The sequence below is a fragment of the Urocampus carinirostris genome, chromosome 16 (genome assembly GCF_059441175.1).
Source record: "Urocampus carinirostris isolate Australia breed hairy pipefish chromosome 16, RoL_Ucar_1.0, whole genome shotgun sequence".
NCBI classification, from domain to species: domain Eukaryota; kingdom Metazoa; phylum Chordata; class Actinopteri; order Syngnathiformes; family Syngnathidae; genus Urocampus; species Urocampus carinirostris.
In genome coordinates, this window is record NC_142364.1 from 8,827,252 (window position 1) to 8,839,702 (window position 12,451).

Here is a 12,451-nt window from a genome sequence, read left to right on the forward strand (position 1 = left end):
TTCATTCCAAAGCACTTTAATGTAAATAAATTTCATTTTGACGAGCATTCGTTCGACAATTAGCGCAGGCGTCGATTAGCGCTCGGAAAATAGTTTGGTTTTTGATATTACTGCATTTTCGTTTCAGGAGCCGAATTCCCCCTCCCTTCACACCTACTAGTACATAGACCTTGCTCTTGAAAAGACTTCCTGTAGTCTTCCGCCTCACGATTGGCCGAACGGACGACGACGACGGTTCCTTCGCAGTTGGTGCAGCAACCGCGGCCGTTTCCTTAGCTTCGGCGTTCCTTCCTGACCCCGTTGGGTGAAGTTCACCACCGATTTGGGATTGCACTGGGATTACTAACAACAACGTGGACCGCACGGAAAAAAAAATTGGATCCCCCACCAAAACCTGGATTGGATTGTCTCTGTAAAGTCTCCATAGAAGTCCTTCAGGAATAAATCTGGGTCCGACGGCACCGCTCGATTTCAAGAAAAAAAAAAAGAGAAAAGAAAATGAAAGCGGGAAAAAAAAGTGTATTTTTTTTTCTTCTGGTTCCTCATTTGGTGAAAGCGGCCACCACGGCCCACATGAGTTCGTTGGCGCCGGGCTTAGCGCTCTCCTTCTCGGGTTCGAGCTCCAACAGGGTGTGGACTCGTTTCATTCCCAGGTCGTACTGCTCGTCCTGCAGGGGCGCGAAGGCGTTTTCCAAGACGTCCGAGGAATGAGCCAGAAGGATGAGGGACAGGAGACGCTTGTCCATGCGCTGGGAGTCGTTCACCCATTTCTCCAGGACCGAGTCTTGGACTTTCTTCACCAGGCGCTGACCGAGGGGGGAGAGAATGGATCTTTAGGAAATTAGCGGGAGCAATAACAAAAATAAATGGTTGTTGGGCTTTTCTGTTCCAGTTTCTGTTTTGCGCACCAATATTATCATAACCAAAAATACATTTTGGGGACGGACGGAAGGAAGTAAATATGTGTATTATTAAAGCTTTGAAAGCTCTCTCGGTGTACCGTCTTTCTTTGTAAATATGTGTAACCCATGTATAATATGTATTTGCAACTGTATATTTTTGTCATGTATTTATTTCTATTTATTATAGACACTTATTGTGATATGTTTTGCACGGGTGAATTAAAAAGGAGGGGCGGAACAAACGCGGGGTGCCGAGTTTAAGTGGGGACCGCTAAAGGTGAGGGACAGACAAGGAAAGAAGAGGGGGTAAAAAGTTGTTTAAAGAAAAAGGAGTAAATGTGTCCATCTGATATATTTTTCCCACCCTTACCTTTGGAAATGCAGTAATCCCTCGGTTATCGCGGTTAATGGGGACCAAAACCACCCGCGAAAAGTGAAAATCCGCGAAGTAGTGACGCCCCTTCAAAAATGCTAAAAAATATATATATATATATTTTTTTTTTTTTAAATTTAAATTTTATTATTATTTTTTTTAGACCTGCGAAGCTTCTGAACCCGCGAACGTGCAACCACGAAGTAGCAACGCCCCTTCAAAAATGCAAAAAATAAATAAATAAATAAATATATATATTATTTTATTTAATTATTATTTTTTAGACCCACAAAGCTCTGAACCCGCGAACGTGGAACCGAAAAGTAGCGAGGTCCCACTGTATACACTTTTTTTCTTTGGATTACTTTTCTCTTGGATTAGTCTGCAGGTCTGCATCAAACCTTAAGTACCGGTGTCATTTTCCGTTCATTTTGCCGGCTGTGATTTTTGGACTGTGAACTTTAATGAAGGACATTTAGTTTCAATCGCGGGACTTGAAGTCGGGTTTGGGTTAATTTTGTGTTTGTGTTACATTTTTAAATGTGGGCCCATGCGGCTTAAATACAGGTGCGGCTTGTGTATGTACAAAATCGGTGTTCCTCTTAAAATGTGGTGGGTGCGGCTTATAATCAGGTGCGCTCTAGTGTCTGGAATTAACGGTAAACACTCAAAACGTATTACTACACATACTAAGTACTGAGTCCGTTCCAAAACACGACAATGTTCTCCAGTACCTGCTTGATGGTGCTGTTGGTGAGCGGATGCGTGGTCATGTCGAAGAGCAGAAAGTTTTGCTTCTCGGTGGTCAGGACGCCTTTCTCCACCAGGTTTTTGGCCAGTCGTTCCCGGACGTTCCTCAGCTGGTAGTGCAGCTTGAAAGGACTCCAGGTCTCTCCTTAAAGGGACAGTGTGCAAGAATTCACCACTGGAGGCTAAGCAGCTAACGTTAGCATCTAGCGGGAGAAGCTACTGAAATGGCCGGGGAAAAGAATGCAAGGGCGGGGTGGAATTTTTGAAGTGTCGCGATCATGAATCGCAGAGCTCAGCGACGTGAGTGGCTGAAGAAGGAAACAGTGGGGGAAAAACACCTGATACCTGAAGAAGAGGACTAACTGACCATCTCTTACATGACAAGCAGTGGGAGACGAGTGACATCGAAGGATGATTTATCTACATCAGGGGTCTCAAACTCGCCGCTCAAGGGCCATTTACGGCCCCAGGGCTGATAATGTGAGACCCCGCCTCAATATGAAATTTTAAGGGACAGTGTGTATCATTTTCCCACTAGCTGTCGCTGTATTCTGCCGCGTTACGGAAAACGGGTGCTAAAGAGGACAACAACAAAAATACGGCGACTCAAAAGTGATGAAAACTCAATCTATTACTTTTGGAGAGAAATAAGAAAATAGAAAAAATAAAAATAAAAGAAAAGAAATGAACAAAAAAATTAGGTAAAACTCAAGAAAAACCAGAAAAGAAAAAGGAAAAATTATAAAAGGACAAATAAAAAGAAATAAGAAAAAAACTAAAACAAGAAAAAAGGAAAATAAAAAGGAAAAAAATAGAGAAAAATAAAAAGGAAAAAAGAGAAATTTGCATTTTTTTTCCCATTTTCTGTAATTTTTTCATTAATTCCTTTTGATTCATTAATTTTCCTTTTATTTTTATTCCCATTTTTTTGCCTCTTCTAATTTTTGCATTCCTATTTGTTATTCCATTTTGTCTTTCAGTCTCCGTACTTTGTAGACTTCCTCAGACTCATTTTTGGTTGCGCCACACATGACAGCGACATCTAGTGGACAAATATAAAACACTGTCCCTTTAAGAACAGCCGAATGTTTTTATCAGCGCTGTTTTCTAGAAAAAAACCCTTTGGGCCCAACCTCACCCAGATCCTAGCTTCAGCGGCCCCAGACTTAATTGAGTTTGACACCTATGATCTACATCGAGCAATGTTGGCTACTTGGTAACGTGAGTGGCTAGAGAAGGAAACAGGGGAGGGAAAAACACCCCAACTCATCTCACCGCTCAGCAGTTCTATCCAGCTCTGCACCGTCTCGGGAGGTTGCGTTTCCTTGATGTGCTTCAAGGCCTCGTCCAATAGGACGTCTCCGGTCGGCGCGTCCGACTTGCAGATCACCTGAGCAAACAAAAGAAAATGTGTTTTTGTAACACAAATATTTGAACGTGTTGACTCACATCCTGGCTGAGCAGGAATAACTCAGCCACACAGAATATCTCAGGCGTGGTATCGAAGATGCCATCTTTGCATTCTTTGTGAACCCTTTTTTTTTAAAGGGGCAGCGCGCAATGTTTGACCACTAGATGTTGCTGTACTGTGCAGTGAAAACAAAGCACGAGTGCGAAAAACAAGGAAAATTGCACACTACTAAGACTCTGAGTGACGAAATATAGCGTTTTTCCTTCCAATTTTTTTTGCCCAACCTTTTCTGAATGAAAAGAAAAATAAAGTAAAAGGGGGAACATTTGAAAATGAAAGAAACAGGAAAAAACAAAAAAGTAAAAGGAGGAAAGAGGAAAAAAAGGAAAGGGGAGGAAAATCCAAAACAAAGAAAAGAAAGAAGAGAAAATAAAAAAGACAAAATAAAAAACTGAGCGCAAAAAGAATAAGAGAGTTGAGAAATTTAAGTCAGGAAAAAGTACAAATAAAGACAAAAAACTGAAGAAAATTGATAAGAAAAAAAGGACAAAAAAAGAAAGAAAAGAAAGATGAAAAACAAAAACAGAAAAAAATAAAAAAGAGATTAAATAAAAAACTGAGTGCAAAAAGAACAAGAGAGAGTTGAATCGACAATGAATGGTGAGACGTACCTCAACATGCTGGAAAACTGGTTCATGGATACATTGATTGAGAAAGTCTAGTGATTTTACTTTTCAACAGAATGGAATTTGAGAGTTAGACAGTTTCTGAACACAACTCTGCCAGACTGATTCATTGAACAATGTGTGCAGAATGACTGCGATCTCGTGTCCTGGCCACCCAAATCTCCAGGTTAGGTCTATGTGTCTAACCCTGGAGAACCCAGGGGTCACAATTTCCCACAGAAGGAAAGGGCTCTCGGGTTCCTCAGGGTTAAGCCCCGAATTGCAACGTCCAACAGAGGTCTTGCCGTCGGTCTCACCTTCCTGGAGAGCAGACTTTTTCTCCTCATGCCGCAGGCCTCCAGCTGCAGCCTCCCCCGGAGAGCCAACTCCACTAGCATGCACCCACGGAGCCCGGACGAAATGCAGTCGTTCCAGAAGGACGTGTAGCCCTGGGGGAAGGAAGGGGGGGAGCAGGAAAAAGAAAAACAGCACCAAAAAGGTGCGCTTGTTTGTCAGCTCGCTGACGTGTTGGCAAGGAAATTGTGATGGGCAATTCCGGCTCTTTTTAGAGAACCGGCTTTTCTGGCTCGGCTCACTAAAAAGAGGTAGCTCTCTAAGCTCCCAGATGGCTCCTTAGATTTTTCTTTCTAATGATATAGTCCCAAAAATTGAGGATTAGTTTTGATGATCTATTGGACTACTTTATAATAGCTGGTTTCAATAAAAAGTGAACTTAACTAGGGTCGCAACAAGTAATCGATGAAAAGCATTTGGCAATTAGTTAGCAACAGGTGATTTATGAGCCATTAAGTGCGTTAAATCAACGCAAATAAGAGTGCACACAATTCTGCTGTGACTTGTAGTACCATTCTCGTCCAGCAGAGGGGCCCCGAAAGTTTTTTTCATTGGACATTGTATCATCACAAATAAAATTGACACAAAAGGTTTTTTACTTCCTAGTGTCTGACTGTTTCACCATGAAAGGAAGTTAATCATTTTCAAGAGAACAGAAAGTGCTGCAGAAGGGAAAATGAAAAGAAGTAAATGAAGTAAAAAAAAATAATAATCATGATGTGTTGAACTCTACACAAGGGGAATATTGTTAAGCATATTGTATATTATTTTCATATTGGGAATGTTTATCATAGTCAAAGATTTAGCCCCAAAAAACAGATTTGTGAATAAAAAAATTGAAAAGTGGGTTTACATTTCTGATATATTTTGCAACAAATACAATGACATTCCTTTTAGTTTAGTATCATAAGTCTAAATGGAATATATTCGGATAAGGTGGTAGGAGTATTTTATATATTTAAGTTAAATTAAGTAAAACGAAAAACACTTTGAGAAAAATCTGTTGTTTTGTGCACTATTTTTTTTTATCCGTCCAAAACTTCAAAATTTGAACGAGAACATTAAAAACGTCTTTAAGAAATCAGATTTACAAAAAAAAACAAAAAACGATTAGATTATGAAGATAATTGTGAACTGCAGCCCTACAATAAACTCTTTTAATCTTATAAACTGTTTGCACTAAGCAAACAACACGAATATGGCGCCACTTATATTGACCAGTCACAGTGCCTGAGAGAGTGAGAGAGAGCAAGAGAGAAAGAAAGAAAGAGAGAGAGAAAAAAACAAAAAGAATGAGAGAGAAAGCAGAGCGTGTGTGTGTGTGTGTGTGTGAAGGGGGAAGAGTTTGAAAGTAAGAAAGAAGGAGAGAGAAAGAGAGTGAGGAGATAGAAAAAGGGAGAGACAGAGCAAGAAAGAGGAGCAAAAGAGAAAGAGAATAAAAGAACTAGCAAAAGAGGGAAGAAAAAAAATGAAAGAGAAAGAAAAAGGCAGAAATGGAAAGCGAAAGAGAGAGAGAGAGGTCAAAAGAGAGAGTAAGAGAGAGAGAGATAGCAAGAGAGAGGTAGAGTAAGAGAGAGAGCGAGAGAAAGTAAGAGAGCGAGTGAAAGAAAGAATAAGAGACAGAAAGAGAGAGAGAGACAGAGAGAGAAAAAGAAAAGTGTGTGTGTGTGTGTGAAGGGGGAAGAGTTTGAAAGTAAGAAAGAAGGAAAGAGTAAGAGTGAGAAGATAGAAAAAAGGAGAGACAGATTAAGAAATAGGAGCAAGAGAGAAAGAGAATAAAAGAAATGGCAGGAGAGGGAATGAGAAAATAAAAAAAGAGTGAAAGAGAAAGGAGAAAAAAGGAAAGAGCAAGAATGAGAGAGAAAGAAAATGAGAGACAGATTATGAAATAGAAGCAAGAGAGAAAGAGAATAAAAGAGAAATGGCAGGAGAGGGAATGAGAAAATAAAAAGAGTGAAAGAGAAAGGAGAAAAAAGGAAAGAGCAAGAATGAGAGAGAAAGAAAATGAGACACAGATTATGAAATAGAAGCAAGAGAGAAAGAGAATAAAAGAGAAATGGCAGGAGAGGGAATGAGAAAATAAAAGAGTGAAAGAGAAAGGAGAAAAGGGAAAGAGCAAGAATGAGAGAGAAAGAAAAGGACAAAGAGTGGAAGAGAGGAAAATAGAAAAAAATCAGAACAAGATATTGAGACAGCAAAAGAGAGTGGTAGAGAATTAGCAAGAGAGCGAAAGAGAGGTGACAAGAGAGTAAGGGAGGTAGGTAGAGAGAGATGTAGAGGGTGGGATAGAGAAATAGAGGAAGACAAAGAGAGATAGGAAGAAAGTGGGATAGTGAAAGTTATAGCGGTAGAGGGAAAAACTCAGAGAATGGGAAAAAGGTAGAAAGAGAGGTATAGAGAGATATGGAGAGGTGGGATAGAGGTAGATAAGAGTTAAGTGAGAGAGGCAGAGAGATAAAGGGTGGTATAGAGAAATAGAGGAAGACAAAGAGAGGTAGGAAGAAAGTGAGATAGTGAGAGATATACTGGTAGACAAAAAAATCAGAGCGAGAGAGAGAGAATGGGAGAAAGGTAGAAAGAGAGGTGGAGAGAGATATGGAGGGGTGGGATAGAGGTAGAAAAAGAGAGGTAAGTGAGAGATGTAGATAGAGAGAGAGAGTGGGATAGAGAGAGATAGTGGTGGAGAAGGAGATCTAGTGAGAGGTAGAGGTTGGGACAGAGAGGAAGAAATAGTGGTAGAAAAAGAAAGTGAGTGGGATAATGGGAGATATAGTGGTAGAGAAAGAGGTAGAGAAAGAGAAAGAATGGGAGAGAGGTAAAGAAGTGTGGAGGGTGGGATAGAGAGGTAGAAACGAGAGGTGAGAGAGGGAGGTAGATATAGAGCATGGGCTAGAGAGATAGAAGGAGAGGTAAGTGAGAGAGGGAGGTAGAGAGAGAGTGTGGGATGGAGAGATAAAGGTAAAGAAAAAACGGTAACAAACGAGAGAGGAGAGAGAAAATTAATGAGAAAAAAGTGAGAGAAGTAGAGAGAGAGGTAGAGGGTGGGATACAGAGGGTGATAATAGAAAAGGAGAGGTAGCAAGAGCTAGATGGTGGGATAGAGCGAGAGATAATGGTATATAAAGAGAAGTAGAAAGGGAAAAAGAGAGAGTATAAGAGAGAGAGAGAGAAAGAGAGAGATGGAGAAAGAGAGGGAGGTAGAGAGAGGTGTTGACAGAGAGAGAGAGAGCATTTCGAAAGGAGTCGGCTCATTTTTGAGGTGGAGTCGGCTCATAGAGTCGTTTGATCCGCGAACTACCCATCAAAACAACATAAACGGTGGCAAGTTGTCAAGAAAAGTTGGAACTCAAACCACAATAGTTTATAAAAACCAAGACAATTAAAAGCGTAAAACTTAATCCACACGATTGTTTTGGAAGGAATTAGTGGTGGGGCAAACAAGTTTAATGCTAAAGTTAGCTTTGTTGACATTCGCTAACGTCCCGTTAACATGGCGGCTAAGTGACAAGCTAGCCGACGGGATTAGACGAAGAAGAAGAGACGCTCTCACCTCTCGGTCCTTGAGGCCCAAAAGCAAAACCTCCTCCATTAAAGTAAGTCGCGTCTCTTTGGAGTCGCCCTTATCGTCGTCGTCGTCTTCTCCGCCTCGACGTACTTCTTCTTCCTCGGCGTCGGGCTCCTTCTCCTTGTCGGCGCTACGGGTGGCCTCCGTCCGCCGCTGGACGAGGCCCGAGGTTCTCTGCGTCAGGGAAGCCATTTCTGGCGCTTTCCGAGGGTCCCAAACGAATTCGAGAGGCTGCCTGGAGCGAGCGGGAAGCCGCCCAGCATGTACGGGGAGCGGGTTGGGAGAGGAACGGAGACCCGTTGGCTTGCTCAAGGACCGGATTGGAGCTTGTTCGACTCGGCGAGCCCACTTCCTGATCCAGCCAACATGGTGGAGGGGGGGAGGGAGATGACGTTGCTGAACGCTGGCGTGGACGGAACCTGAACGCAACGCTGGTGCTTTCAAGGGAGTCAGGAAGGACGATACGCGAACGAGTCAATGTAAATTATATTTTATTTTACTTTTTTAAAGGGGCAGTGTGTGTTTTTTGAAATGTCTTTATTGCCATTGATGTAACCGTTGTGAAACATTTTATGCAACGGATCAGACATTTAGCGCCACATCGTCGTTCAAAACTTTGTTTGTTAAAAAGAAAAAAAAAACGTATGTTGAGACATTCGTATTTATTTTACATTATGCGAGGTTCTTCTAGACTCTAGAATCAAGAGGGACCTGGTATGATTGTCTGACATCTTGCTGCTACAAACAAAGAAAGGGTTGTCTTTTTCCCTTTTTTGTTTTTTTTATAACTTTTTTTTACATTTTCTTTCTTTCTTTCTCCCTTTCTTTCTACGTTTGATTTCTTTCTTTCTACGTTTAATTTCTTTCTTTCTCTGTATGTTTAATTTCTTTCTTTCTCTTTATGTTTAGTTTCTTTCTTTATTTATTTCTTTATAAATTTAGTTTCTTTCTTTCTTTATATATTTAGCTTCTTTTCATTCTTTATATGTTTAGCTTCTTTTCATTCTTTATATGTTTAGTTTCTTTCTTTGTTTCTTTGTTTCTCTCTTTCTTTCTTTGTTTCTTTCTTTCTTTGTTTCTTTGTTTCTTTCTTTAGTTTCTTTCTTTGTTTGTTTAGTTTCTTTCTTTCTTTCTTTCTTTAGTTTCTTTCTTTCTTCCTTTAGTTTCTTTCTTTCTTTCTTTCTTTCTTTAGTTTCTTTCTTTCTTTCTTTAGTTTCTTTCTTTCTTTAGTTTCTTTCTTTCTTTCTTTGTTTAGTTTCTTTCTTACCTTCTTTCTTTATTTAGTTTCTTTCTTTCCTTCTTTCTTTGTTTAGTTTCTTTCTGCCCTTCTTTCTTTGTTTAGTTTCTTTCTTCCCTTCTTTCTTTGTTTAGTTTCTTTCTTTCCTTCTTTCTTTGTTTAGTTTCTTTCTTTCCTTCTTTCTTCGTTTAGTTTCTTTCTTTCTCTATTCACTTCAAATATGAAATTGCTGCTTAAATGCTTTTCAATCTGAAAAATGTGTTTTCGATTTTGCATAAAGCCTGTTCACTTTCACTTTTTAACCAGATAATGATATTTTTTTCAGTCTTTTCAACCAATTTTTTGACGGGTGGGCAAGAATCGCAGAAAAAAATTAAAATAAGTCGAAGCCAAATTTATTTGTCAACTCCTTAAATTTACTTGACATACAAGAGACCAAAATTCCATTTGCCAATCTTCCATGCGCAGCTGAAAATTGACAACAATAAAGTGCAGATGCACGGAACAGTCCTAACTTAAGATAAAACTAAATACAATTGCACGAGACTTTTCGGCTAATACTGCGTGTGAGTGTGTGTCTGTGAATGGGTAAGTGTGAAATTCATTGTTAAGTGCTTGAGTGATTTGAAAAGCGCTTTATGAATAAAGCCCCATTTACTGTAAAAACAACTAACTTATAAGAATGTTCGAAGCAGCAACAAATGGTGACAGTAATATCAATAACGGTAAAGAAGTACAAGATAAAATAGGTCAAAATATGTATACAATCAGCAGGTGTGCAAGTTGATGTGCAGTCAACGGCAATGTGCCCTGTAATTTTCCACAAAGTCGGTGAGCAACGCTCGAAACAACAGTGAGCAACAGCAATCCCAAGTGTGGCAATTAAGTCATTATCAAACATGTCCAAAACTTGACATCACGTTACATTTGGCTGAGTTTCCGGCAATGCAAAATTATTTTTCACTTTTGAATGAATTGACTCATGTACGATTGCAAAGGTTGCAGGGCCTATAAACCGCATTTTTTTTTTTCACAAGATTTCCATTTCTTTTATTCCTGGTATCTTTTGTCGCATAATACTAACATTTTTGGGGGCTTATTTAGTCGATTGCACGATACAGAACTGTATTTAATTACATTTTTTTAGTGTAAGTACGATGTTGGCAACAAGATTGACTTGGTATAATTGGAAATTATTTGAATGTAACTTTTTCTTCTTTTTCCCTGTTTTTTTCTATTTTTTTTTATTCCTTTAAACAAATCTCATTATGTTTATTTTTTCCAAGCTCTTTCTTTTTTATTGCTTTTTTGTTCTCTATTATCTTTTTCCCTTTATTTGCTTCTTTATTTTCGTCTGGCTTTTTTTCTGAAAATTTCCTGCTCTTTTTTTCTCTTTTTCTCTCCTTTTGTTTCGTTTTTTTTTTTTCTCAGCTTTTCACTACTTTTTCATTTTGGTATTTTTTTCTTTTTTTGCTCTATTTCCCCCTTCCTTTAAGTCATTTTGTGCACAATTTTACATAATATATGGTCGTGTAGGGATTAAAGAAGCAAAAACAACTTGAAGAGCCGTTTAGTGAGCCAAGCCGAAGCAGCCGGTTCTGGAAAAACTCTACTGACTTTACTCAACTTCGTTCTACTTCGACCTTGACTTCAAAACACTGCATTTAGAACACAGCGTCAGGGGAACCTGTGTATTTTTACCTTCATGCACTGTAACTTTGACCTAATTCGCTTCTTAATTAGCAATTTGGAGCCCTGATTTTTGTGAGCTGGCTAGATTTTCTTGTGCGCGGAAAAGCTCTGGATAGTGCGCAATTGTGCACACATGCAGCTTAGAGGGAACATTGGTCAACGGTGTTTGTTTCTTTTCTTACCGGGAGTGGAGAGACTTCAGTTGTCTCACTGCCTGGCAGACAAAGCTGTTTGTGAGTCTAGTAGTGCGGGTGCGTAGTCTTCTGTATTTTTTCCAGAGGCTGGAGGTTGCATCGTTGGCGATGGAGATGGCTTGGCAGGGGAAGTCGGCGGTGTCGATAACTTGCAGGGAAGGAAGTGATACTCCAATTATTCTTCTGGCTTTCCGGTTGTAGTCCGTGCGGCCGCCGCCTCACACAGCAATGCTGCTGGAAGGGATGCGTTCCCTTGAGTTTGCGCAGGAAGTAGAGGCGCTGTTGTGCCTTCTTGGTCAGTGATTTGGAGTTGGTGGCCCAGGAGGTCTTCAAGGAGGTGCACTTCCAGGAGCTTGATGCTTCTCACTCTCTCTACATCTTGCCCTCAATGGTCAGTAGGGGGGGCGGCCGGTTTGGCCTCACTGGAAATGGACCTTGGTCTTGCTGACATCTAGCAGGAGGTTATTGTTTTTGCACCCCATGATTAGGAGCAGTGTTCCCTCTAAGCTGCGCGCGTGCGCAATTGCGCACTGCTCGCACATTCTCTGCGCACAAGAAAATCTAGCCTGCGCACAAAAATGAGGGCTCAAAATTACTAATTAAGAAGCGACTTAAGTCAAAGTTACAGTGCATGAAGGTAAAAATACACGGGTTGTCCTGACGTTGTGTCCTAAATGCGCTATTTTGAAGTCGAGTCGAAATAGAACGAAGTTGAGTAAAGTTAGTAGAGTTTGTCGAGAACCGGCTTCTTCGGCTCGGCTCACTAAAAGGAACCGGCTCTTTCGGGTCCTAAACAGCTCTTCAGGTTGTTTTTGCTTCTTTCATCCCAATATGACCAAATACTATGTAAAATTATGCACAAAATGACTTAAAGGAAGGGGGAAATAGAACAAAAAAGAAAAAAATACCAAAATGAAAAAGTAGTGAAAAGGAAGAGAAAAAAAGAAGGAAAAATTTAGAAAAAAGCCATAAAAAAATAAAAAGAAATGTAGGAAAAAAGTAAACGGAGAACAAAAAGAAAAAAGTAAGAGCTCGGAAAAAATAAACACAATGAGATTTTTTTAAAGGAATTAAAAAAAAAGAACACATGAGTCAATTCATTCAAAAGAGAAAAATAATTTTGCATCGCCGGAAACTCGGCAAAATGTAACGTGATGTCAAGTTTTGGACATGTTTGATAATGAATTATCTTGCCACACTTGGGATTATGGTGGCTCACTGTTGTTTCAAGCGTTGCTCACCGACTTTGTGTGAACGCTCAGACCCGGGAAAAATTACAGGGAACATTGATTAGGAGCTTGACCTGTA

At 39.9% G+C, this 12,451-nt stretch overlaps 1 protein-coding gene across 1 annotated transcript; it reads right to left on the minus strand.

Moving 5' to 3' along the window:
* On the minus strand, positions 1-8,430 carry LOC148350143 (Golgi phosphoprotein 3-like). Its single transcript, XM_088319930.1, has 5 exons — positions 8,006-8,430; positions 4,419-4,550; positions 3,301-3,415; positions 2,010-2,170; positions 1-806 (listed from the first exon to the last, which is right to left on the minus strand). The coding sequence occupies exons 1-5, from the start codon at positions 8,210-8,212 to the stop codon at positions 543-545; spliced, it is 879 nt and encodes a 292-aa protein (XP_088176056.1). The 5' UTR covers positions 8,213-8,430; the 3' UTR covers positions 1-542.
* Between the last annotated feature and the right edge of the window lie 4,021 nt (positions 8,431-12,451).